This window comes from Carcharodon carcharias, chromosome 6 (assembly GCF_017639515.1).
Source record: "Carcharodon carcharias isolate sCarCar2 chromosome 6, sCarCar2.pri, whole genome shotgun sequence".
Lineage (NCBI taxonomy): Eukaryota > Metazoa > Chordata > Chondrichthyes > Lamniformes > Lamnidae > Carcharodon > Carcharodon carcharias.
The window spans coordinates 1,569,972-1,597,781 of NC_054472.1; the positions used below are offsets into that span (position 1 = coordinate 1,569,972).

Here is a 27,810-nt window from a genome sequence, read left to right on the forward strand (position 1 = left end):
TCCCTAAGCCCCGCCTCCAGGCCCCTAGCCCCGCCTCCCTGCAGTTGACGGTTGGGGGCTGAGTTCGGACAGCCTGAGCCGGAGCTGAGTGGACGGACGGACGGACGGACGGACGGACGGAGCGGAGAGGAGAGGTCGCGATGTTTCTCGGGCTGCAATGGCTGTGTGTCCCCGCTGTGATGCTGGGTCTGGCGGGGGGAAACCCGCCGCCTGTGCCGCTGGACGATGTGGCGGTCGAGAGCAAGTTCGTACCGAAGGAATGTGTCCGGGCGGCCGAGCCCGGGGACTTCGTCCGGTATCATTTCGTGGGCACCTTCCCCGGGGGAGGCCGCTTCGACTCCAGGTAGCCGAGCCCGGCGGAGAGGGGGGCGGGGAGCCCCGGCCGCTTTGTGTTTGAATTGAATGGGCAGCGGCCACGCGGCATCTTTTCAGTCATTGGGTGGTGGGTGGGGATGTTTATCCGGTTAAAGTGGGGTCTCTGGGGGTTTCACTGTCACCCACAGGCTTCAGTTTTATACTTTATTTATATAATGTGCAGCAAACAGTCAGGACATATCCAGCTACCGCCCCATCAACCCACCCTCCATACAAACACCCTCCAGGCTGCTCCAACACTCAATAAGATCCTGCCTCATCTGATTTTAACCCCCCCCCCTTCCTGCCTCTCCTCCTCCATAACTTATCACCCCCCCCCCCCCTCATTCATCAGCTTCATCTGATTTTAACCCCCCCCCCCCCCTTCCTGCCTCTCCTCCTCCATAACTTATCACCCCCCCCCCCTCATTCATCAGCTTCATCTGATTTTAACCCCCCCGCCCCCCTTCCTGCCTGTCCTCCTCCATAACTATCACCCCCCCTCCCCCTCATTTATCAACAATCCATCTATCTCTGCCTTGAAAACATCCAGAGACTCTGCTTCCACTGCCTTCTGAGGATGGAAGTTCCAAAGACCCACAACCCCTAGATAAGATTTCTCCCCATCTCTGTGTTAAATGGGCGGCCCCTTATTTTTAAACAGTGACCCCCCCTCCCCCCCCCCCCCGTTCTAGATTCTCCCGCAAGAGCAAACATCCTTTCCACATCCACCCTGTCAAGACCCCTCAGGATCTCATATGTTCCAATCATCAGCAAAGTAATGGAAGGTGTCATGGACAGTGCTGTCATATAGCACGTGCTCAGCAATAGCCTGCTCACTGACACCCAGTTTGTGTTCCCCCAGGGTCACTCAGCTCCTGACCTCATTACAGCCTTGGTTCAAATATGGACAAAAGAGCTGAACTCCACAGGGGAGGTGAGAGTGTTCCTGACGTCAAGGAAGTATTTGATTGAATATGGCATCAAGGAGCCCTAGTAAAAACTGGAATCAATGGTAATCAGGGGGAAAACTTTCTGCTGGTTGGAGTCATATCTAGCACAAAGGAATATGGTTGTGGCTATTGGAGCTCCCAGGACATCACTGCAGGAGTTCATCAGGGGTAGTGTCTTAGGCCCTGTTCAGTTGCTTCATCAATGACCTTCCCTCCATCATAAGATCAGAAGTGGGAATGTTCGCTGATGATTGCACAATGTTCAGTTCCATTCGTGACTCCTCAGATACTGAATGAAGCAGTCCATGGCCATATGCAGCAAGACCTGGACAATATTCAGTCTTGGACTGACAAGTGGCAGGTAACGTTTAAGCCAGACGAGTGCTGGGCCATGACTACCTCCAACAAGAGAAAATCTAAAGATCGCCCCTTGACATTCAATGGTATTACCAGCATTGAATCCCCCTGCCATCAACATCCTGGGAGTTACCATTGATCTGAAACTTAACTGAACCAGCCATATAAACACTGTGGTTACAAGAGGATGGAAATTCTGTGGTCAGTAACTTGCCACCTGATTCCCCAAAGCCTGTTCACCATCTCCAAGTCAGGAATGTGATGGAATACTCCCCACTTACCTGGAAGCTCCAACGACACTCAAGAAGCTTGACACGAAGCAGTCTGCATGATTAGCATCCCATTTACCAATTTGAACATTCACTTCACCCACTACCAGCACAATGGCAGCAGTGTGTACCATCTATGCAATGCACTGTAGCAACTTGCCAAGGCTTCTTTGACAGCATCTTCCAAACCCATGACCCCTTCCACCGGGAAGAACAAGGGCAGTAGATGTTCTTCACCAAATTGTATGCCATCGTAACTTGGAAATATATTGCTGTTCCTTCACTGTGATTGGGTCAAAATCCTACAGCACTACTTAATAACATAACAGGAGCATCTTCACCACATAGACCGAAGCTGTTCAATAAGGTAGCTCACCACCACCTTCTCAGGGCAGCTAGGAATGTGCAACTAATTCTGGCCTAACCAGTGATTTTCACATCCTGAGGATGAATTTAAAAAGGTTGCTGGTTTTTAATCCATGCATTCATATAATTTAAGCACAGGGTATTGGATTTTAGTCCCACTGCATCTCTGCATCTTTAGACTGGTGTTTAAACCCTGTTAATTGTGCTCAGTTACATAACGTTTTGAAATCTGTTGTTACAAGGTGTGTGTGTAAGTTTGAGCTGTCTCACTGACCATGTCACTTTCTTCCAGCTATGATCGTGGCTCCACTTACAATGTGTTTGTGGGTAAAGGTCGACTGATTGCTGGCATGGATAAAGCTCTGATTGGGATGTGTGTGAATGAAAGACGTTTTATAAAAGTGCCACCTCACCTGGCCTATGGCAATGAAGGAATGTGTAAGTAAGATTCTGACTAATGTCCTTATCTTTGTAATCATAAACTGAAGTAGTCCTTGTTTTGGATCTTCAAGAAATGTATCTCCTTTAAAGTAGACCAGTCAGTCCCCGAGTTTGTTCCACCGTTCACAAGATCATGGCTGAGCTGTACTTCAGTTACCCTCCGTTGCTCCATATCCCTTGATCCTCTTACTGAACAAAAACCAATCAATCTTAGGCTTGAGAGCTCCAGCTGACTCCCAGTTTATGGCTTTTTGGGGGTGTTCTAAATTTTGACAATCCTTTGTGTGAAGAAGTGCTTCCAGATTTTGTCCACGAATGGCCTGGATCTCATTTTAACACATATACCCACTTTGTTCTGGACTCACTCACCAGGGGAGATAGCTTCTTTACATCTGTCCTATCAAATCTTTTTAACATTTTGAACACCTCGATCAGATCACCCCTCAGTCCCCTATACTCAAGGGGATACATATACAACACGTCCTTGTAATTTACTCCCCTATACCCTGATATCACTCTGGTGAATTTGCACTCTACACTCTTGAGAGGATTGTAGCATTACTGAAGTTTGGTGCCCAGAACTGAATGCAATACTCCACGTGATTTCTGATATTTTTAATGCACAGCTGATATGATCCCACCTGATGCCACCTTGTTCTTTGATGTATTGATGCTCGATATCTGGAACCCTGAAGATAAAGTGAAAATCGATGTTCACTATAAAACAGAGAACTGCAGCCGTACAGTGCAGGTGTCTGATTTTGTCCGTTACCACTACAATGGCACTCTCCTGGACGGCACCCTCTTTGACTCCAGGTATGGGAACTTCATTCCATTTTGCATTGCTCTCCACATATTGTCATTTGATTATTAACCTTTCCAGTGTTGATTTGCTGAAGCTGTTGTTTGGAACCACCCCCCCCCCCCACCCCCCGCCACCCCCAACCCTTGCCCACTGTTACTTGTCTTGTTCTTGCAGTCACAATCGGCAACAAACCTATGATACCTACATTGGAATTGGCTGGTTGATCCCAGGCATGGACGAGGGGCTGCTGGGTATGTGCATGGGAGAGAAGAGAACCATCACTATGCCGCCGTTCCTTGGCTATGGAGACAGAGGAGATGGTAATACTGCCTGTTGCATTGTAGCCTGGCCTTCCAACTGCATGAAATGTGTTGTATATCAGGTTGGGGGGGGGGGGGGGGGGGGGGGTGGGGGGTGAATCTGCCTGAATCCCTAACAATAGTTCAGTTGACTAGCTCGTTATTCATCAAAGTTAATTGTGAGGAGACGGTGGTGTAGTGGTAATGTCACTGGACTATTAATCTAGAGGCTCAGGCTAATGCTTGGCGGACACAGATTCATATTCCACCATGGCCACTGGTGGAATTTAAATTTAATTAATACATCTGGAATGGAAAGCTAGTCTCAGTAACGGTGACCATGAAACTGGGACAGAGTTAGATACACAGCAGGATGCGAGGGGACTTCTGAGCACAAAGGGCTTATCTTAATGCTTGCATTTTAAGGTAGAGCTTTAAGAACAAGGGCAGCAGACACATGGGAAAACTATTACCTGCAAATTCCCCTCCAAGCCACACACCATCCTGACTTGGAACTATGTTGCCATTCCTTCACTGTTGCTGGGTTAAAATTCTGGAACTCCCACTGTAAGAGTACTGTGGCTGTACCTACACCATGTGGACTGCAGCAGTTCAAGAAGGCGGCTCATCACCACCCTATCAAAGGCAATTAGGGATGGGAGGTCAATGCTGGTCTTGCCCTACATCCAAATTAATAAAAGCACAATACTGAAGAAGAGTTATACGGACTTGAAATGTTAATTCTGTCTTTCTCTCCACAGATGCTGTGAGACTTGCTGAGTTTTTCCAGCATTTTCTGTTTTTGTCCCACATCCAAATTATTCATTTAGAGTCTGCATAGTCACAGAGCGAAGCAATAACCTCGTCAATGGCTAGATGGAGTTCTTTAAGCCCGCCTTCAAGTTGAGTCAGCGAACACTCCTCGACAATGTGAACCGTTGTTTGGATTGTACCACAGCTGCAGCCTGGATGGTCTTGGCGACCCCGCTGATGTTGGGTAGCTGCTGAGTGCCCTTGATCAGCCTGGAAATAAAAGGGCCCACAGTTATCATGGGAGTTGAAAGCCAGGTGGACAAGCAGTGGGGTCTACAATGAGAGAGTGGTTTCTGGTGAATCTTTTCTCCTAATCTTCCTGCCAAAGGCCCTCAGGTGTTAATCCATTTGGGGTGACGTGAGGGAAGACGTACTGCTGGTGGGTTGAAGAGGTCATTGAATAAGGACAGACTTGGATTGGAGTAGACCTTCTCAATTAGCTTGTGTGTTGCAATTACTGCCTTGAGGCTGGGGAGGTGGGGGAAATATTGCTCAGGCCTAAGAGCCGGGGAGGTGAGTTGGTCGGAGAGTACCTGTGATGATGTGCATTGTTGGGTTGCACGTCGATAAGTTTGGTGTGGGCAGATTGGTACCATACTGGGGCAGTATTCTGCAGTTGACTACGTGATGGCAAGAGCAGAGGTCCTTGGAGTCTTGCGCCTGTGATTCTCCATGAGCTACTGGCTACTTTGCTGAGAAGGTTATTGCAAGTTTTAATTTTTTCTGCAGTCTTGATGAGGTGTTGTCTATGTGAGGGTTCTGTCAAGGGTGACACCTAGATTAACAGGGTGGGGATTGTGCTTCAGTCTCTGGCCATCCAGGGTGATGTTCAGTTCTGTCTTAGCGCAGGCATCATGAAGATGGATTGTGCTAGAGACTGTTTTACGGGTACTCAGTTTTAGGCACCATGTCTTGAGTAGTCGGCCGGCTTTGTAATGTCATCATTTAGTATGTTTTCCAGTTCAGGAAAAGTCTGAACCTGGATGCCACACCAGATATCTTCAGCACAGATGAACTTCACAGACTGGGCTGGGGGTAGGTCATGCTGTACCAGTTGAACAGGGTTAGGGCTAAGACAGAACCATGGGGTAGCCCATTTGTCTGTTCAGCCAGGCACTAGGCTTGTGACCTGTATGCACTGTAAACCTTCTGTCCTGGAGTTCAGTTCAATGGCATCTGTATCCCATGGAGGGAGAACTCTTGATATTTTGATGAATAGGCCAATGTGCCACACAGTATTGTACACTGCAGTGAGGTCAAGGACAGTTGCCCCTGTTTTAAGATTCCTTTGAAAGCCATTTTCAGTGAAAGTGGATAATGCGAGGGGACCTGATTACATGTGCTTCCTTCCATGTTGAAAGCCTCTTTGACTTTTGTAAAGAATTGGGCCAATCAGGAGCGGGTCCATGGGCCAAGGTGTTTTAAGCACTCGGGGAGGATGTTGACATAACCAGCAGCACTGCCCAGCTTTGTGGTTTGTAGAACTTTGTTCAGCTCCAGGGTGGTGAAAGATTCTGATCCAGAATTGTGCTGCCTGTGGAAGGTTTTCCACTTGCTCCAGAGTGACTTCACTTCATTTTCCAGCGGTGCCTTTCCCCATGTGAAGGAATGGCTCGCTACCTGATTGGCACTTATGGATGGGTGGCTTGGCGTTAATGGTCACTGGGCTGCTCTGAAGTGGTGCAGGACTCTCCAACGTTCTGACTCGAGTGAGTAAAGTCCAGGTTCCCTGTCGCCTCTTCCCATCTGGCCCAGGGAGCACAGTCCAGGCTTTCAGTCAGATGGTCTGCCATACCTGGGCCACCGAAGGACTCTTATTGTTGAGGTAGGGAGGCAGAGTCCTCTTCCAGGCACCGTATATACACAAGGCAGTATCCCCTTGGGAAGGTTCTGCTGGCTGCTTGGTAGATGACTCTGCAGAAGTGACTGTATACTAGCTTTATGGGGATATTTGGTCATGGTATCATTGTAACACTTTGTTCCAATATCTTGCTGTATTTCTCCCAGTTGGCTTTTCGCAGGTTCCACTGCTGCTGCTTCAGGCTGGTGACGTACAGGTAGTTGAAGTACATTATAGATCAGGGATGGTCTGTGCTGGACGTGTGGAAAGTTGGGCAGGACTTGGCATGATGCAGGAAGTGGATTACTGTGTACTGAGCTGACCCAGCACAAATCAGGAGCGTAATCAGTGGAAAGTTCCAGGCTGTTTGGGATCATGGATGAGAGTGAGGTCATGCTGTGAGGTCCAGGTTGCATGTTTTTCAACATCTGCATTAACCTCGATAGTCCCAGTCTGTGTGGTGACTATGAAAGTCTCCAGTTTTGACAGATGGCTGTGGTCGGATTAGGAGGAACTGTTGATCCAAGATAACACCAGGGGACTTGTGGCCGTTTGCTATCTGAAAAGCACCAACCTTTGAGGTCGGAGTATTTAGCAGAAAACAGATGGACTGTGTTGGCAGTGGTTGCTTGGACAAATGTAGCATGGCTGTGCCTTAGGGTGTGCATTATGGCGTATTGTAACCATCTGTCTTGTACCTCCCAACTTCAACTGATGGATAATGTGTTTCTTGAATGCAGATCAAACTGATGACATGTTGTTGAGTGAAGGTCCTGATTAGGTGTGTCTGGGCTGCAGATAGCCCCTCATCATTGAGTTGCAGGATACAAAGTGCGGGTCCAATGAAATGGAAGCCACAGGGTTTCATATTGCTGGTGGTTTTTTGCTTCCATGATACCAGGATTCTTCAAATACAGTCTTGTTGAACTTGGTTTGCTAGGAGGATGGTTGGTCTCCCTGGCTGTAGGCCAGGTACTGATGGATGGTGGATTGAGAACACTGACCTATTGCCGCCCGATGAATGAATAGAAAAGAACTCGTAGTTTAATAGAATAGCATTGCTGTATTAAAGTGGAGAGGTAAGAAATTGTGGGGAAGGGACAAGCTCTGTGCTTTCTCCTTGCCCTTTGAACATACTTTACTGAAGAATTCTAGGAAACAACTTTACTTTGTAAAGGATCCTGTGTACTTCCTGCGGAAGTAACCAACACTGGTATAAAATACAGGAAATTTGGGGAGGGAGCTGTCGTAAATGAGTACACTCTTTGCAAACGATTTGAAGAAAAATGTGATTTGTACTCCGATGCTGTTGCAGTTGTGTGTGGTTTTTTTTTAATCCTTTCATGGGATGTGGGCATCATTGACAAGCCCAGCATTTATTGCTCATCCCTTATTGCCCTTGAGAAGGTGGTGGTGAGTTGCCTTCTTGAACCACTGAAGTCCATGGTGTTCATCTTTTCTGTCACAGTTTGGTAGGAGGGGCTTGCTAGATGTTGTTGCTCATCCTTAGCTAACTTGTGTTTTCTGCTTTAATATTGCAGGGAAGGATATTCCCTCACAAGCTACTCTGGTCTTTCATGTGACTTTGGTCGATTTTCACAATCCTAAAGACAGTGTTGCCATTGAACGGGAATTTGTTCCAGATCCCTGTCCCAGGAAAACAAAAGTGGGAGATTTTGTGAGATATCATTATAATGGCACGCTTATGGACGGCACTTTTTTTGACTCAAGGTATCTTGTTTGTGTTGTTGATATTGATTTCCAGTTATTTCACACCTTATAGCCTTTATTGTTATTAGTTCTGTAACTGTGTCTGTACTGCCATGAGAACATGGTTGTGGGTCTTCTCCTTATACTTTATAGTGATGATGCGCACAGTGGCAAGGATTAGGGAACTCCAGGATATTGTCTCTGATGAATATCTGAGCCAGGTTCATGTATCACATGGAGAGGAATCTGAAAGTGTTGATATTTCCTCTCAGTGTAGTGTGTTACTCCATTTCAGTTAGTTCAGTTGGTTTTCATCTTGTGGTGCTTTGCAAGAAAGCAGGAAATCAGTTCTCAAGGCCCTTTTGTTATCAGAATCTTTCCAAAAGGATTGATCTTTCTTTAACTTTTGAGGTTTAAATTATTACATTTTCAAAACCGAGAGTCCTCTACATAATGCGTCTCATTTCTAGGAGTCTGTCTCCAATGTCTAACTTGACCTCCCAACTGATAAAATCTTTTATGAAAATTAAACGAAGATGGTTACATCTCCTAATTGTTGTGAGTGAGATGAGCATGACTTAAAGTTCTTAGTTCAAACTTTGCAAACCTGCTGTATTGCAGCATGCAAGAATTTTTAAAAATATTCATTCATGGGATGTGGGCTTCGCTGGCTGGGCCAGCATTTATTCCCCATCCCTAGTTGCCCTTGAGAAGGTGGTGGTGAGCTGCCTTCTTGAACCACTGCAGTCCCTGTGGTGTAGGTACACCCACAGCGCTGTTAGGGAGGGAGCTCCAGGATTTTGACCCAGCAACAGTGAAGGAACGGTGATATATTTCCAAGTGAGGTTGCTGTGGGGCTTGGAGGGGAGCTTCCAGGTGGTGGTGTCCCCATCTATCTGCTGCCTTTGCCCTTCTAGATGGTAGTGGTTGTGGGTTTGGAAAGTGCTGTCAAAGGAGCCTTGGCTGTAATAGCACTTCACTCCCAAAGCTCCTTCTCCCACCAGTTTGTCACATATTGAGTCTTTCACACCCCTTCTGAGCCATTACTATGAAGAGTAAAATTCCTCTAGAAAGACTTTCTGATACACCCTGTGATATACCATGATGCTTTACCCCTCTCTGGATTTTGTTTGTGTGATAGGGAGAAAGACCGTACAGACTGCTCCAGTAGTATCTGCTGTTCCCTTCTAATTCTTCAGTGAAGTCTGAAGTGAGAAAATCACTATATCCATGATGTCTGATTTCTTTTTCAGCTATTCCCGGAATCACACATACAACACATATGTAGGGAAGGGCTACGTTATTGCAGGGATGGAGGAAGGATTACTGGGCGTGTGTGTTGGAGAGAAAAGAACAATTATAATTCCACCTCATCTGGGATATGGTGAAGAAGGGATAAGTAAGTTGGTGTGTGTGTGCTTGTATTATTTCTTTTGAGTTTCTGATTTTAAAGAGAGGAAATGTAATAGTGGATTAAAGGAAAATCTAGCAGAATTCTAACATTGCAGTGTAACTTGTGTTACACTTATAGTACGTTTTCTTTAAATTACTCCCAGTTTTCTAAAAGAAATAATGTCTTATCTGGAATTTAATTAACATTACCTGAAAATATAATTTTTCTTTTTGGCATGGAGACCCTTGAATTGGATTCCCCTCTGTGCTAATCGAATCTAATTAAAGTGAAAAATCACTGTCATTTGTACAGACAATGATACAATCTGCATAATCCATAAACTGGTTGCTAAAAACATAACTGCTCCAGCTTTCAGTGCCAAGTTCACGTCCCTTGGACTTCTTCCTGTCTTGCCACTTTGTATCAGTAACATTTTTATTTCCAAAGAACTGATTTGATTCTTGAGCTGAATTGATTGTTAGCCAGAATTTTGTGCTGAGTGGATTTCCTCCCAGACATTAACCATTGTTGATCTGTCGTGTCTTTTCGGATTGACATAGGTGAAACTATCCCTGGCTCTGCTGTCCTAGTTTTTCATATTCATGTGATAGATGTCCACAACCCATCCGATGAAATTGAGATCAAGACCTACCACAAACCCAGTAACTGCACCATCCTGAGCAAGAAAGGAGACTACATTAAGTATCACTACAATGCAACGCTGATGGATGGAACAAAGTTAGATTCCACGTAGGTATTATTGTTGAGCCATGTTTCTGATGATACTGGTCTCAAGTGGACTGAATACCTCTAACATAGTTCAAACAAAACAAGCTGTTCCTACTTCTCAGCAGTATTGTGGAGGTAGAATGGTTTTTTTGCTAGTTATTCTGGTTAAACAAGCATTTATTTGCCAGTGGGAAGCTGACAGGCAGACTCACTGGATTAGTGTTGGACTATGAAAGTAAAATCTTGAGTTGACAGGGTGAATTCCGAAAGGAGAGCTTGGTGTTTATATAGAGCTGTGCATGACCTCAGGACGCCTCATTGCGTTTTACAAACAACAAATTATCTTTTGAAATGTGGTTATGTTGTAATGTGGGGAATGTTGCAGTCAATGTGCACACAGCAAGATCACACAAACAGCAAAGAGAGAATTTCCTACATTGCATCAGTGATTACACTTCAGAGGTACTTCATTCCTTTGACGAAACAGAGTTATGGGACTTCTTGAGGTTGTGAAGGGCACTATAAAGATGCATGTCTTTCGTTTAGATAATGACCAGATAACCTGTTTTTATGAAGTTTATTGCAGGATAAATATTGGCCAGGACATCAGGGAGATCTCCTCTGCTCTTTTTCCAGTAGTGGCTGGGGGCTATTTTACCTTCCATCAGAGTCAGAAAGAAAGATGGTTGTGCTTCTTGGAGGTCAATCATCTCAGTCTCTGGACATCACTGCAGGAGTTCCTCAGGGTAGTGTCCTCGGACCAACCATCTTCAGTTGCTTCATCAATGACCTTCCTTCCATCATAAGGTCAGAAGTGGGGATGTTCGCTGATGATTGCACAATGTTCAGCACCATTCACGACTCCTCAGATACTGAAGCAGTCCATGTCCAAATGCAGCAAGAGCTGGACAATATCCAGGCTTGGACTGCTAAGTGGCAAGTAATGTTTGAGCCACACAAGAGCCAGGCAATGGCTATCTCCAATGAGAGAGAATCCAACCATCTCCCTTTGACATTCAATGGCATTACCATTGCTGATTCCCCCACTATCAACATCCTGGGGGTTACCATTGATCAGAAACCGAACCGGACCAGCCATTTAAATACTGTGGCTACAAGAGCAGGTCAAAGTAATTCTGCGTAGAGTAACTCACCTCCTGACTCCCCAAAGCCTGACCATCATCTGTAAGTCAGAAGTGTGATTGAATATTTTCCACTTGCCTGGATGAATCACGGAATTGTTACAGTGCAGAAGAAGGCCATTTCAGCCCATCGTGTCTGCACAGTCTCTCCAGATGAGCATTATGATAGTGCCATTCTCCTGCCTTTTCCTCATAACCCTGTACATTGTTTCTATTAAAATAATCATCTATTTCCTTCTTGAATGCCTTGATAGAACCTGCCTCCACCACATTCCCAGGCAGTGCATTCCAGACCCGAACCACTCGCTGGTTGAAAAAGTTTTTTCTCACATCGTACTTGCTTCTTTTGCGAATCACTTTAAATCTGTGCACTTTCGTTCTTGATCCTTTTACGACCGGGAAGTTTCTCCCTACCTACTCTGTTCATCCTCCTCATGATTTTGAACACCTCTATCAAATCTCCTCTTAGCCTTCTTCTCTCCAAGGAGAACAGTTGCAACTTCTCCAATCTGTCTTCATAACTGAAGTTTCTCATCCCAGGAATCAGTTTTGCAAACCCCTTCTGTACTCTTTCCAAGCATTCACATCCTTCCTAAAGTGTGGCGTCCAGAATTGTGCACAATACTCCAGCTGAGGTCGAACAAGTGTCTTATTCTTGTTCTTGTACTCTATGCCCCTATTAATAAAGCTTTGGATACTGTATGCTTTATTAACTGCTCCCTCCATCTGTCATCTTTAATGACTTATGCACATATATACATAGGTCCCTCTGCACCTGCACACCCTTTAGAGTTGTACCCCATATTTTATATTGCCTCTCCATGTTCTTCTTACCAAAATGAATCACCTCGCACTTCTCCACATTGAGCTCCATCTGCCACCCACTCTGCCAACTTGTCTATATCCTTTTGAAGTTCCACACTCCCCTCCTCACAGTTTACAATACTTCCAAGTTTCCTATCATCTGCAAACGTTGAAATTGTCCTCTACACACGAAGATCGAGATCATTAATATATATCAGGAAAAGCAGAGGTCCTAATACTGACCCCTGGGGAACTCCACTACAAACCCTCCTCTAGGCCGAAAAATATCCATTAAATATGTGACTATTAATTCTATTCAGAATAATTGTTTCTCGAAGCTTTCCCACCACTGAATTTAAACTGACTGCTCTGTAAATGCTGAGCTTTCCTTACAACCTTTTTTGAACAAGGGCTTAATATTTGCAATTCTCCAGTCCTCTGGCACTTCCCTTGAGTCTAGGGAAGACTGAAAAATTATGGCCAGTGTCCCTGTAATTTCCATTCTCACTTCCTTCAAAATCCTTGGATTCATCCGGTCCCATTGCTTGTCAACTTTAAGTACTGACAGTTTACCCAGTATCACCACCTCCTGCTTCCTTGGTAAAGACAGATGCAAAGTGTTCATTTTGCACCTCAGCCATGCCCCCACCTCCACGTACAAATCCCCTTTTTGGTCCCTAATCGGCCGTACTCCTCTTACAATCCTTTTACTTTTCTGTATTCAGCTTGGTTCTCAATTGTATTTTCTACCTGACAGCTGTCATAAGCACACTTTTTCTTCTTTATCTTAATTTCTATCTCTTTCATCCAGCGAGCTCTGGATTTGTTTGCCCTACCTTTCTCTTTTGAGGGAATATACCTTGACGGTGCCCGAACCATTCTTCTTTGAAGGTAGCCCATTGTTCAGCTACAGGTTTTCCCGTCAACCCATCGGTTTAAGGTGTCAGCCTACATTTGTTTGCTCAAGTCTTTAAACCCACAATCTTTTGACTCGGAGGTGAGAATGCTACTCACTGAACCATAACTGGCACATTTATTTGTCAGATTTATGGCCTGTCCCGAGCTGTCCTTGAGAAAGTGGTGGTGAGTCGCCTTCTTAAACCATTGCAGTCCATGCGGTGTACATACTGTCAAAGAAGTCTTAGCAAGTTGCTGCAGTGCATCTTGTAGATGGTATACTGTGCAGCCACTGTGTGTCACTGGTGGAGGGAGTGCATATAAGGAAATGGGTGCTGATCAAGAGCGCTGCTTTGTTCTGGATGGTGCTGAGCTTCTTGCACACTCTCTATCAACCTCTTGCCCGCGCCCTCCCCCTCTCTCATGCTTGCTCTCATGCGCACGCGCGCTCGCTCCCCCTCTCTCCGTGCGTGCTCACTCCCCCCTCTTTTTTTCTCTCCCCCGTGTGCTCGCTGCCCCCTCTCTCCCGTGTGCTCGCTGCCCCCTCTCTCTCCCGTGTGCTCGCTGCCCCATCTCTCTCCCGTGTGCTCGCTGCCCCATCTCTCTCCCGTGTGCTCGCTGCCCCATCTCTCTCCCGTGTGCTCGCTGCCCCCCCTCTCTCCCGTGTGCTCGCTGCCACCTCTCTCTCCTGTGTGCTCGCTGCCCCCTCTCTCTCCCGTGTGCTCGCTGCCCCCTCTCTCTCCCGTGTGCTCGCTGCCCCCTCTCTCTCCCGTGTGCTCGCTGCCCCCTCTCTCTCCCGTGTGCTCGCTGCCCCCTCTCTCTCCCGTGTGCTCGCTGCCCCCTCTCTCTCCCGTGTGCTCGCTGCCCCCCCCCTCTCCCGTGTGCTCGCTGCCCCCCCTCTCTCCCGTGTGCTCGCTGCCCCCCCTCCCGTGAGCTCGCTGCCCCCTCTCTCTCCCGTGAGCTCGCTGCCACCTCTCTCTCCCGTGTGCTCGCTGCCCCCCCCCTCTCCCGTGTGCTCGCTGCCCCCCTCTCTCCCGTGTGCTCGCTGCCCCCTCTCTCCCATGTGCTCGCTGCCCCCTCTCTCTCCCGTGTGCTCGCTGCCCCCTCTCTCTCCCGTGTGCTCGCTGCCCCCTCTCCCGTGTGCTCGCTGCCCCCCCTCTCTCCCGCGTGCTCGCTGCCCCCCCTCTCTCCCGTGTGCTCGCTGCCCCCTCTCTCCCATGTGCTCGCTGCCCCCTTTCTCTCCCGTGTGCTCGCTGCCCCCCCTCTCTCTCCCGTGTGCTCGCTGCCCCCTCTCTCTCCCGTGTGCTCGCTGCCCCCTCTCTCTCCCGTGTGCTCGCTGCCCCCTCTCTCTCCCGTGTGCTCGCTGCCCCCTCTCTCTCCCGTGTGCTCGCTGCCCCCTCTCTCCCGTGTGCTCGCTGCCCCTCTCTCTCCCGTGTGCTCGCTGCCCCTCTCTCTCCCGTGTGCTCGCTGCCCCCTCTCTCTCCCGTGTGCTCGCTGCCCCCTCTCTCTCCCGTGTGCTCGCTGCCCCCTCTCTCTCCCGTGTGCTCGCTGCCCCCTCTCTCTCCCGTGTGCTCGCTGCCCCCTCTCTCTCCCGTGTGCTCGCTGCCCCCTCTCTCTCCCGTGTGCTCGCTGCCCCCTCTCTCTCCCGTGTGCTCGCTGCCCCCTCTCTCTCCCGTGTGCTCGCTGCCCCCTCTCTCTCCCGTGTGCTCGCTGCCCCCTCTCTCTCCCGTGTGCTCGCTGCCTGCACACTTGCGTGCGCTCACTCTGTCTCTCCATCTCGTGCGAGCGCTCGCTCCCTCTTTCTCTCTCTCTCTTTCATGCGCACGGTCACTCCCACCTCTCTTGCACGAGTTAGCGATGGATGGAAGGAGTGAACTGTGAATGATATTGTGTGGATGAAATGCTTTGTCACTGAACCTCCCAGCTACAAGGGAGCTTTGATGAGAGGCTGTTTCATTGCGCCACAGTTTTTATCGCCAATTTTTCCCTTGCCCCTCTCTGCTGTGGTGTGATTCCATAGTGCTGGGGTCCATAGTTCCTCAACCAAGGGAAACATTGTTTAGCCATGGCCTTGATACTGAATGTTGGCAGTTATTTGACTACAGAGGCATCACTGTTGCCTGCTTCCAACGGGTTGCTTATTGAGAGTGGCTGAATTCTTGATCTTCCTTTCTCCAAACAAGGGACACTGGTGGCCACAGAAAGCACAACCTGTTCAAAAATGACTGTTTCAGTGGTGTTGGTGGGTTTTAAGGCTTTGTGAAAATTACAAATCTCTTGATGGTTTATTGATGATTAACAGAAGACAGCAAGATGGGGGAGTGGATCCATATTGGAGGTTGATTCTGGTAAATTAGCTACATAGAATCCTAATACAGACTTCTACTAAATCACACACGTGGTGCTCTGTGTCTTGTACAATGAAATATAATGAACCTGGCACCATTGAAGGATTTACAATGTGGCCCTGTCATTAATTCTGTCCTGCCTAGAAGATGCAGAGAATTGGTTATCTGACAGGCTGGAGTATATTTCAGGTTGAGGGGGAGGAGGGGGTGGTGCTGACTTGGATCTGTGGCAATTTGCAGCCTAGTCTGGTTAGATCCACAATGAAGTGAGAACATTAGGAGTGGGGGATGGGTAGAGATTTCAGCTGTTCACAAAATCATAAACATGTGTGTCGAGGAGATTTCTGCAGTTGTAGCATAAAATTTCTGCTTCCACCAGCAAATCTTTCAAAACGGAAATCCCTGCAGCTTTCATTATCTACTGATCAAAAGAAAAGGTGAGAGAGATTCTTTGGCAAGGGGGATGTTGCAGAGGGGGAGGAGGGAAAAGATTGTCGTTCAGTCTTAAGCTCCCTCTCTCCTTTATGCTGTTTTGTTAAGAATACTTTTTTCTGCTTAATGGGCATGTCTGTATTCCCCGAATGAGAATCAAGCTAAGTACAGCTTGGTGAGTCAGCCGTCGCTCAGTGAGTAGCACTCTTGCCTCAGAGTCAGACGGCTGTGGGTTCAAGCCCCACTTGAGATCTGAGCATAAAATATCGGCTGGTACTTAGGCAGCTCATCACCACCTTCTCAAATGCAATTAGGGATGGGCAACAAATTGGCCTAGCCAGTGACATCCACATCCTGTGGGGAAAAGAAACTTAATTAACTATAGTACTGAGGGAGTGCTGGGCGTCATCTTTCAGAGGAGGCATTCATCGAGACCCTGTCTGCTCCCTCAGATCAATGCAAAAAAAAGTCACACTATTTCTACAAAGAGCAGGGGTGTTCTCCCTGCTTTCCAGAGTTCAATATTTATCTCAATCAAGCCCTAAAATAAATTATTTTGTCATTATTGCATTGCTGTTTCTGTGCACATATGGGCTACCATGTTTCCCACAACAGTGACTCCCTTCAAAAATAATGGGATTTCCGGAGTTCTCCTTTTCCCATCAGAACTCCTAGCTATTAACTTCAGTAATGAATGCTGGCTTCCATTTTTTTTTTACAGCCACATAAACTTGTGTTCAGGACAGTACAGATTTCACTAGCAATATTATAGTGAACTAAAGCCTTGGGCTGTGTGGCCAGTCACCAACTGTTGTAAACGAGGCACAGATGGGAAAATGGTGGCTTGAGAGTGCAAGATCTTTATAGGCACAAATTCAAACTTCATTTATTTAGTTTAGGGAAAAGCTTTTAAATGCCAACCCAGGTTTTAACTGAGACTTTTTTTTCCACTGCTGCTGTTGATATGTCATTCCTGTTGGGAATACTGAGTTGTGTTTGACTTTGCTTTGTTCCTCTGCTAAGTATCATTATTGAGTCTTCAGGTGAAGTGGGGTTTATAAGTAGGGGTCAATCCAAAACTAGGGTCTTTAATCTAAACAAAGGAAACTGCAAAGGATGAGGGGCAAGATAGCTGTGGTAGATTGGGGAACTACATTAAAAGGTATGATGGTAGACAGGCAATAGCTAACATTTAAAGAATTCATACATGGTTTGCAACAAATTTACATTCCTTTAAGGTGCAAAAACCTAACAGGAAAAGTGATCCATGGCTAGCAAGTGAAGTTAAGGATTCTATCAGATTAAAGGAAGAGATCTATAAAGTTGCGAAAAAAGTAGTAAGCCTGAGGATTGGGAGCATCTTAAAATTCAGCAAAGGAGAACCAAGAAATTGATAAAGTAAGAGAAAATAGAATATGAAATTAAACTAGCGTGCATAACATAAAAATGGACTGTAAAAACTTCTATAGGTATGTAAAAAGGTAAAGGTTAGTAAAGACAAATGTAGGCCCATTACAGGCTGAGACAGGCGAATTTATAATGGGAAATGAGAAAATAGTTGAGAAGCTAAACAAGTATTTTGTGTTTGTCTTCGTGGAGGAAGATACAAAAAAGCTGCCCTGCAATATTGGGGAGCCAAGGGACGAGTGAGATTGAGGATCTGAAAGTAATTAGTATCAGTAAAAAAGTAGTGCTGGAGAAATTAACAGGACTGAAAGTTGATAAATCCCGTGGACCTGATGATCTACATCCCAGTTGAAAGAGGCGATTGTAGAGATAGTGGATGCCTTGGTGATCATTTTTCAAAATTCTATAGATTCTGGAATAATGCCTGCAGATTGGAAGGTAGAAAAACCTCACTATTTGAGAAAGGGAGAGAGAAAAATGGGAACGACAGACCTGCTAGCCTGATGACATCATTAGGGAAAATGCTAGAATCTATTCTAAAGGATGTGATAACTGGGCATTTAGAAAATAATGGTGACCCACAGCTGGAGTATTGTGTCTCCTTACCTAAGGAAGGGTATACTGGCCAAAGTAAGATTGCAACTAGGGTTCGTCAGCCTAATCTCTAAGATAGCAGGATATTCTTATTCAGAGAGATTGAGGATACCGTGCCTGTATTCTCTAGAGTTCAGAAGAATGAGAGGTGATCTCATTGAAGTGTACAAAATTCTTGCAGGGCTCGACAGGGTAGATGTAGGAAGGATGATTCCTTTGATTGGGGAGTCTAAAACCAGGAGGGACAGTCTCAGAATAAGATGAAGACAATTTAGGACTGAGATGAGGAGTTTCTTCAGAGGGTGGTGAATCTTTGGAATTCTCTATCCTAGAGAGCTGTGGAGGCTCAGTCATTGAGTATATTCAAAACAGAGGTAGATAGATTTCTAGATACCAATGACATTAAGCGATATGTGGAGATTGGGGGAAGATGGAATTGAAGTAGATCAGTTAAATGGTGGAGCAGGCTCGAGGGGCCGAAAGACCTACTGCTCCTATGTTCCTGTGGTGGTGGGCAAGGAGTAACTGGATCAAGGCCTGCTGATGGAATTCAGCCTCCATTTTAAATCTCTTACTCTGTCCTTATTTTTATGTGTATTTATATAATTGTTGTAATAGATACTAAGCTATGTGGGAATGCAGGCAATGAGGAGTACACAAAGAGTCTGCAGAGATATAGACAGTTTAGACGAGTGGACAACAAGGTGGCAGGTGAGTATAATGTGGGGAAATGTGAGGTTATTTACTTTGGTCGTAAGGATAGAAGAGCTGAATATTTTCAAAAGGTGTGAAGAGTAGGCAGTGGCATAGTGGTAATGTCACTGGACTAGTAATCTCAGAGGGCCAGGCTAATGCTCAGGGGACATTTGTTCAAATCCCACCACGGCAACTGGTGGAATTTAAATCCCACCACGGCAACTGGTGGAATTTAAATCCCACCACGGCAACTGGTGGAATTTAAATCCCACCACGGCAACTGGTGGAATTTAAATCCCACCACGGCAACTGGTGGAATTTAAATCCCACCACGGCAACTGGTGGAATTTAAATCCCACCACGGCAACTGGTGGAATTTAAATCCCACCACGGCAACTAGTGGAATTTAAATCCCACCACGGCAACTGGTGGAATTTAAATCCCACCACGGCAACTGGTGGAATTTAAATCCCACCACAGCAACTGGTGGAATTTAAATCCCACCACGGCAACTGGTGGAATTTAAAATCTGGAATTGAAAGCTAGTCTCAGACCATGAAATTATCATTTGTTGTAAATACCCAACTGGTCACTAATGTCCTTTAGGGAAGTAAATCTGCCATCCTTACCCGGTCTGGCTTACATGTGACTCCAGACCCACAGCAATGTGGTTGACTCTTAACTGCCCTGTGAAATAGCCTGTTCAACGGCACTTTGGGATGGACAACAAATGCTGGCCTTGCCGGCGATATCCACATCCCATGAAAGAAGTTTAAAAAATACAGGTTCCTTCCCACCTACCTTTGGTATACACACACAAGGAACACAAAGTTAGCATGCAGATACATTAAGTGTTAAGGAAAGCAAATGACATGTTGGCCTTTTATTGCAAGGGGATTGAGCATTAGAATGAAGTCTTGCTACAGTTGTATAGGGTGTTGGTGAGACCACATTTGGAACACTGTGCATTTTTGGTTTTCATATTTAGCAAAGGATATACTTGCATTGGAGGTAGAACAGTGAATGTTCGCTAGATTGGTGCCTGGGATGAAAAGGTTGTCCTATGATGAGAGGCTGAGTAAATTGGTCTCTATTCTCTGGAGTTTAGAAGAATGGGAGGTGACCTCATTGAAACATTCAAGATAATGAAGATGTTTGATAGGGTAGATACTGAGAGATTATTTCCCCTGGTAGGGGAATTAAGAACATGGGGGCACCATCTCAGGATAAAGGGCCAATCATTTAGGATTGAGTTGAGAAATTTCTTCACTCAAAATGGTTGTGAATCTTTGGAATTCTCTACCCCAGATGGTTGTGGATGTGCCATCATTGAATATATTTAAGGCTGGGATAGACAGACTTTGGTCTCGCAGGGAATCAGTGCATATGGGGAGTGGGTGGGAGAGTGGATTGAAACCCAATATCAGCCATGATCACATTAAATGGTGGAACAGCATCGATGGGTTTATGTTCTTCTGCTCCTATTTGTCATGTTCTTAAATCACCCTGCAATCTCCTCTGTTATAATGAGTGCAGCCCCAATTTAGGTCTTGTGTCATATTTATATTATCTCAGTCAGCAGCAGTCCAACGAATCTGCCCTCTATCCAACCAATCATCTCAACGTGCTCCCTAAACCGTGCAGTTTAAAGTGCTCTAAGTCTGAACTTACTGAGGGTTTTATATAAATTTAGCATTACATCCCTACTTTCATATTCTATGCATTTTGCTATAAAAGGAATATAAAGGGATATGGGAAGAGATGGGTATATGTGATAGGATGCTGTCTGTGTGCACAATAAACACCAGCAAGGACTGGTAGAACTGAATGGCCTGTTTCTATGTTGTAATTCTTGATGCAGCTGATGTTTCAGGGAGACTAGCAGTGAATTCAGATTCTCTGCTGATCCGTTGCATTTTTGAGACAAGTATACACTTGCTGTGACTGTGAATCAGACTTCAGATAAAGAGAGTAAAAACATCACAGGCAGGCTTCTGTTCCAACACATCCTTCTTGGCCATAAGTTCCATGTTAGTCTGATATCTGCTGATGTGGAAAGGTTGGCAGTGAATGGAAGTCTTGACGCCATTTAAAAAAACAGATGTTCTCGAAAAGAATTTAGAATGTGAGCTGTTGAGCACTTTCCCATCTGGCTTCAGATTTTGTTTAACCCTGTGTTGGAAACACCGATTTTTGTTCTGGAATTTGTGACACAGTGGTTTTATCTCTTGGATCGAGGCATTTCCTCCTATCTCTGTCAGCCCCTGCTCCATTCGCTTGCAGATTAGAAGACCACTGATAATGTTTGGGAGCAGGTACATGTGATAAACGTTTTGGCAGCTAGCAATGTAAGCAACTATCTAACCAGATTCAGCTTTGTCACTGTTTTAATCTGTTTAGTTGCCATTAGTCTTCATATATTAACCACTGACAGTAGGTCTGAGTTACTGTTTATATAAACCAGGCTGGAAAATTACATCTTTTTTCAGTCACAACTATGGAAAAACGTACAATATCGTCCTGGGTTCAGGTCAAGTGGTCATAGGGATGGACATGGGCCTCACTAATATGTGCGTTGAAGAGAAACGAACCATCATTATTCCACCTCACTTGGGCTATGGAGAGACGGGAGTTGGTACGTAACAAGCTACTGATATTTTGGGTTTAGAAACCTTAAAGTACATGAGTCGTGGATTTTGCTTGTTAATAAGTTTGATAATTGAATCGAACATGAGTGAACTAAATGAAAACTCAGAGCTGTAACTGACTTTATTTGTGGCCTCTGTTCTTGGTCCTAGTGTTGAGTGGAGTCACTCCTAGTGCCATTAGTAAACTCTGAAAATTGGGATAGCAACCGTGATGGTCATCTTCAGGTTAACAAAACTGAGTTATGATTTGTGTATGATAAATTGTATAGATGTACATTGAATGCTAGTGTTCTCATAGTGTAGCCACATCAAAATTAAGATCTTACTGACAAGTTAGAGAAGTCTCTGACTGTTGGCAACACCGTAAAATAGAATTGTACATTTCTGATATTTTCTTTTCCTCACCATCACTAGATTTGAACCCCTCCCTGTAATAGCAGAAGGTCCTCCAGACAGTGAATTGCACCCAGGGCTGCAGGTTGAGGTGACCTGTTCTCTGGTCATAATGAAGAAGTGTTGGGACTTAAATGACAGTTTTGAGAATGAAGTTGATGACACTGCTGAATTAAATGTTGTGATTTTATCTTTCAGTGGGAGAGGTACCGGGCAGCGCTGTGCTTATTTTTGACGTTGAGATGGTAGAACTTGTCGCAGGTCTCCCAGACGGTTATATGTTTGTTTGGACTTCTGAGGTATCACCTGATCTCTTCCACGAGATTGACAAGGACGGAAACAAGGAAGTCAGTCCAGAGGAGGTAGAATTAATAATGGCTTTTAATAGTGAAACACCAAACTCGGGGTGTGTATGCGCGGGCAAGAGGAGTGCGGGTATGTCTGTGGACGGAGGGTGGGTGTGGGGAGGGGGAGTATTTGGGGAAGTTGTGGAGGATGGGTGAGGGGACGGGGGATGTTTGGGAAGGGAGGTGGGGAAGGGCAGATGTGGGTGTGGATGAGGCTTGTGTTTGGGAGGGCGTGTGGGGAGAGGGGTTGTTGTGGTTTGGCCAGGTAAAACTTTCACAGATAATCGATGGAAACCCTGAAGAAATGGTGTAAATGGCTTTTGGTTAATTGATACTGAGGATTTGGTTTGATATTTGTTACAAAGGGTCTTTGTTTCAGAAATTACCTAGAACTTGTTCTGGGTGTAAAAGTAGTGGAAGAGATGGGTTGCCTCAAAGAAGTTAGAGGAACTTATGATTATACTGCCTTTGTGCTCACTTCACTGAAACTCAGTTAATAATATTGGCAAATGTTCATACAGTCTCGCCAGAGATGACGCATGGCAGGACATGGCGAATCTAATATTTATTCAACCAAAATCAAACTAGCCTCGCAACTGAGATAGAGGAAAATTCCAGTGGGAATATTTTAAATTCCTAGTCCACGTAAATCTCTTTATTAATTTTTTTTTAGTATGAATTTTGTGTGTTAATTAAGGAAGGATGCTAATGTTTGAAAGTAGAACACTATGTTGATGCTCAGTATCGGCATCAGGCACTCCTAGGCCTGACAGAGCAACATTAGATAGAGAAATTGTCTGAGAGGGTACAAGATTAGACATCCTGCATCCTTTATCATGGGCTCAGCATAGTGACCCAATAGGTATGCTATACTGATCAGAAAGAAGTTGGGTTACATGATGGTGCGACAGTATAGAAAGAAGTTGCATTAATATAGTGCTTTTCACAAACTCAGGAAATCCCAAAGTGACTTAGAACCAATTACTGAAATAATTGAATCTTACAGCATGGTCTGTACCAGCTCTTTGAAAGAGTTCCACTTGCCTTCTCTTTCCTCATGCTCTACATTTTTATCCCCTCTTTCAAGTATTTAGAACAGATATAAAAAGGAAAATATGAGAGAGGCATAAAGTACAGCATTTGAACACCATGTTATATTTCTATCACCAAATAAACATTTTCAGAAATATTTAACCAACATAACCTTAAAATATTTGTGTCTCACCCAGCTGATATTGTGAAGTGCTTTTTTTTTGAAGTATTGGATGAATTGAAATTTCCTCCAGCTAAATATTGGGACGACTGAAGCTACTGGTCCCCAGGAGGTGGGATGGGAGGCGTGAGGGCTGGTAAAATCGGAGCGGGGGGAGCAAGTCGGATCAGCTTCCTGATAATCTTTTAAATGAAAACCAAATCAACAAAATTGGGAAAAATCAGGCACAGCCCCTAATTCAGGTCAGCTGTAAAACCAAGAACAAAGTTTTAAAGGAACAGCTTCCTGATGTTGCCTCACCATAGGTGCATTTTACCAATGGCGCTAAGGGATGTGAGAAGCTGCCTGCTCCAAGGAGGCGTGCAGCTCATTTGTATATGCAAAGGTCCTATAAGGGCCATTTTACATTGTCAGTGACATTTTGTTGAGGGCAGGGTGACCCCCACCAGCTAAATGGAGGAAACCTCCCAGCCACAGCGTAGGGGAGAAGGTCACATGGGCCAAAGAAGGACCTGTGGCACCCCCTGTGACCTCCCTGACAGGGTTTTCCATCCAACACTTGGCACGGTGATTTAATTTTTTGTTTTACTTACCTGGCCCAGCCACCATGTTCTCCTGTGTTCCTCAGCAACAACCACCTCTCCTGGTGGGACTGCTAAGACTTGAGAACTGGTGGCCTTAATTGGATGGCGGACTTACAGATGGCCAATTAGGAGGTCTGTACCAGCTCTTTGAAATTGACAAGCAGCTCCTGCTGCCGGATAGCGCAAGCTTGGGATCTGCTTTTTACCTGATGTCGGTGTCCCGACACCCCTTGTAAAATTCAGTCAACTGTTGTCAATCCCATCTACAAACTCTTTTCTCTAGCTACTGACTGCATCCCTCTCCCTGCCAGCTGTCTAAGGCTGAACCAAACCGTTTGAAACCTTGGTATCACCTTTGACTGAGATGAGCTTCCAAAGACTGTCTTTACCATCTCCACACCACTTCCCAATCAGCTTCTGTCTCAGCTCATCTACTGCTGAAAGATGCATCTGTGTTTATGTTATCTCTGAACTTGATTATTCCAATGCACTATATTCTACCCTTCCTAAACTTGAGGTTATCTAAAACACTGCTGTCCTTGTCCTAACTCACACCAAGTCCTGTTCACCCATCACCACTGTGCTTGCTTAACTTGACCTACAGTAGTTCCTGGTCAAGCAATTCCTCAATTTTAAAATCCTCATCCTTGTTTTTAAATCCCTCCATTGCCTCACTTCTCCCTATTCCTCCTCAGCCCTACAACTCTCAAAGATATTTGTGCTCTGCCAATTTTTGAACACCCGATTTCAATCCCTCCACCATTATTGGATGTTCCTCCAGCTGCCAAGACCTTAAGCTGTGGAATTTCCTCCCTAAACCTCCCTTCTCCTCCTTTAAGATGCTCTTTAAAAACCATGTCCTTGATCAAGCTTTTAATCATCTGCCCTAATATTGCCTTATGTGGCTTGATGTCAAATTTTGTTCGATAATGCCCCTGGGACATTTTACTGTATTAAAGGTGCAGATCGTTGTTGAAGTGGGGTCACTGTGATAATAGGACCTTACGTACTTGCCAGGGCACGTTGGAGAATTTTGCTGTTCTTTTTTGGATGCACTGTAACACCTACTGCCGACGGGAAAGGCGAACGGAATAGTTGAGCAGGCACACTGGGCACGCACCGGGACTCCCAGCGCAGGCACACTGGGCACGCACCGGGACAGCCAGCGCAGGCACACTGGGCACGCACCGGGACAGCCAGCGCAGGCACAATTTTTCCTGGCACCTTTCCAGTTGGCGGCGGAATTATCAGTGAAGTTTTATGAACTCTCAAGTGTTGGTGTTAAAGCCCGGGAGAATGAGAGAATTATAATTATTGTGTGGTGGTGGGGGAGGAGTGTGAAAAATCTTTTAAGTTTTAACCAGGGACAGGGCAGAGTTTAGGATGAAAGCCCATCTATGTAGAGTCTAATATTTAGAAATATAAGTGTAATATGTTTAAATCATATCATGGCTGCCTTCTTAAGAAGGATCACTTGGGGAGTTCTCACCCAAATTGTAAAGGTTTTATGGAGGGAGTTCCTTTACAGCACAGCTAGCTCAGTTAGTAGTTCATGAGACTCTTAATCCCAGGGTCATGATCTCCAGCCCCCAACTGGCTGATGATTTATTTTTTAAATTCAAAACACCGAAGCAAGGTATTAATAGAATGCAGAGTTACTAAGGAAACACACATTCAAGTTCTTTCCGTAAAGGTGAACTCAGATTTCCAGCCATTCACTGGAGAGATTTCCTCAATTTGGCTCAGCATGGGAACTCACATCTGTGCAAAGATCTGGTGATGACAAAATTTCAAGGTGAAGCAATGTTAAAATAAACCATTTAAAAAATTTACAATAATTATTTTTTGCCATTACAGAAACTTGACTGTTAAAATGGTTGTTCACTGTACCAACTGATTCTGTTGAAAAGGGAACATTTATAAGACACCAGCTTGCAAAAAATGCATAATACAGTGACAGAAGGCAGAGCTGCATCAAAAAGCATCACTTATTTTAGTCTCTTGACACTGCATCTGCACATGTGTAGGAAGCGCGCCCCCTAGTGTTGTAGCACAGATGTACACAACCTTTTGGATAGTGCCGGGAAATTATTTGCATTCGCCTGAGAAGGCCTCAGTTTAATGTGTCATTCGTAAGATGACACTTCCTACAGTGCAGCGCTCCCTTAACACACTCTCTGGCAGTGCACTGCTTGCGCATACTACCACTGGCTGTTGCAGCCAAGATTTTGTGCTCAAGTCTATGGAATGCGACTTGAACCTAGGAGCTGACTCAGAAAAGACAGCTGTCCACTGAGCCACAGTTAACATCTCAAAACCTTGCATTTTGTACAGCCTAAGTAATGTGAGAAATAGCTCTTTTTCTGGTTTCAGTCTTGTCTAAAATCTTACATTTTCCTTCCTACAGTTTTCCAAATACATCCTGACCCAAGTGGAGAGTGGTCAGGGGAAACTGGCCCCCGGTTTTTCTCCAGATAAGATCATAGAGAACATGTTTTCCAATCAGGATCGGAATGGAGATGGCAAGATAAGTGCTGAAGAGTTCAAGCTGAAGGATGAGGAGAACACCCATCATGATGAACTATAAGACCAAGGTTGACATCAATGCCTCAATTGAGCAGAAGAATAAAAGTAAAGAGTTAACCTGTGGTTTGTTGGTTGGGAGGTGGGTTTTGTCCATGTTTCTATTCTACAGCTTAGGTATAAAACATATTAGTGACATTGGAAGCCCCGATTCCAAATTGCTTGTCTAAGACTGAATTAGGTATCATGTTCATTTGCTTCTGAGCGGAGATGGTCCACAGAAGGTGTTTCTCTTTTATAGGTTTTTTACATTTGAATTTTAATCTTTTCCCACCCAGCTCTATGCTATACACTCCAAATTAGGTTTACTTGAAGTCCAATTTCACATGCAGTTTAATAACATCAACAGTCACGGCTCGTACCAAAAAAAATTAATATTCCATTAGTACTTGAAAGCATACCTTGCAACTTATTATATTCTACTTCTTTGTTGGACAATCTTTTATTCAATGAGAACCAGTCAAATTTCTGTTTTAATTTATATTTTGGGCGACTAGGACTGATTGCCAGTATGCAACACTAGAATGGAAAGTGGAGATTCAATGCCTATCACCCTATGTGTTGCGGACAATGAGATCTACACAGCATTCATGGATAAAATGAATTCATGGAGGGAAAGAATGGAACCAGTTGCTGTGGGTCTTGTTCTGTGTGAGGCATTTTCTCCAAGTAGGGTATTCAACTTTGAGATTGCTAGTTTGTTAATGGATGTTGCCTTTAAATGATGGTTCACATTCACATAGGTTGCTCCCACTACCTGTTGTAATGTACAACAGTCACCTCAAAATCCACCAGGCCAGTGACAGCTTAAAAGAGATTGTTGGTCAGGTTGCAATTCTAACTATTTGTAATGTACAGGTTCCAAAGACATGTAAAATTTTACATTTTATTTCCCCTCTGCACAGGCTCTGGGCTGTGCTCCCACCCTAGTCTGATGCAACCTGATTACAAAACTAGGAACAAAGACTCAATAATACTTGCTTTGAACAATATAAAACACTAATCGTGCCCTACTTTGAATTGTATAAGCAGATGATTTATGCAAAATGGGTGGTTATGGAAAATAAGTCACTGGTGTCCTACTTGGCTGATAGAACTTGTGAATTGGATGCTGTTGCTACAGGAAAAGAGCAGGGGACTAGAACTAATGGGATAGCTGTTTCAAAGAGCCAGTATAGGTATGTGGGGCTGAATGATCTCCTGTGGCGTAAGATTCCATTTTTCATAAACCACTTGTGTCATTAATGTTATTTTTCACTTTCCTGAGACTGGTGTGAAATAAATGTACAAATGAAACTAAAACAGAACCATGGTAATGAGACCTCTTCACCTCAGGTAGAGGACACAATGGTTAAGTTGCAAACCATGTGTGTCACCTTACCTTCAGACTTGC

General features: G+C 45.0%; 1 protein-coding gene across 1 annotated transcript; it reads left to right on the forward strand.

Moving 5' to 3' along the window:
- The first annotated feature begins 37 nt into the window (after positions 1–37).
- fkbp9 (FKBP prolyl isomerase 9) lies at positions 38–26,558 on the forward strand. Its single transcript, XM_041189154.1, has 10 exons — positions 38–343; positions 2,592–2,737; positions 3,367–3,556; positions 3,720–3,865; positions 8,039–8,228; positions 9,461–9,606; positions 10,161–10,350; positions 21,139–21,284; positions 21,889–22,052; positions 26,242–26,558. Exons 1-10 carry the CDS (start codon positions 141–143, stop codon positions 26,419–26,421), a joined length of 1,701 nt encoding a protein of 566 aa, XP_041045088.1. The 5' UTR covers positions 38–140; the 3' UTR covers positions 26,422–26,558.
- Positions 26,559–27,810: the final 1,252 nt, after the last annotated feature.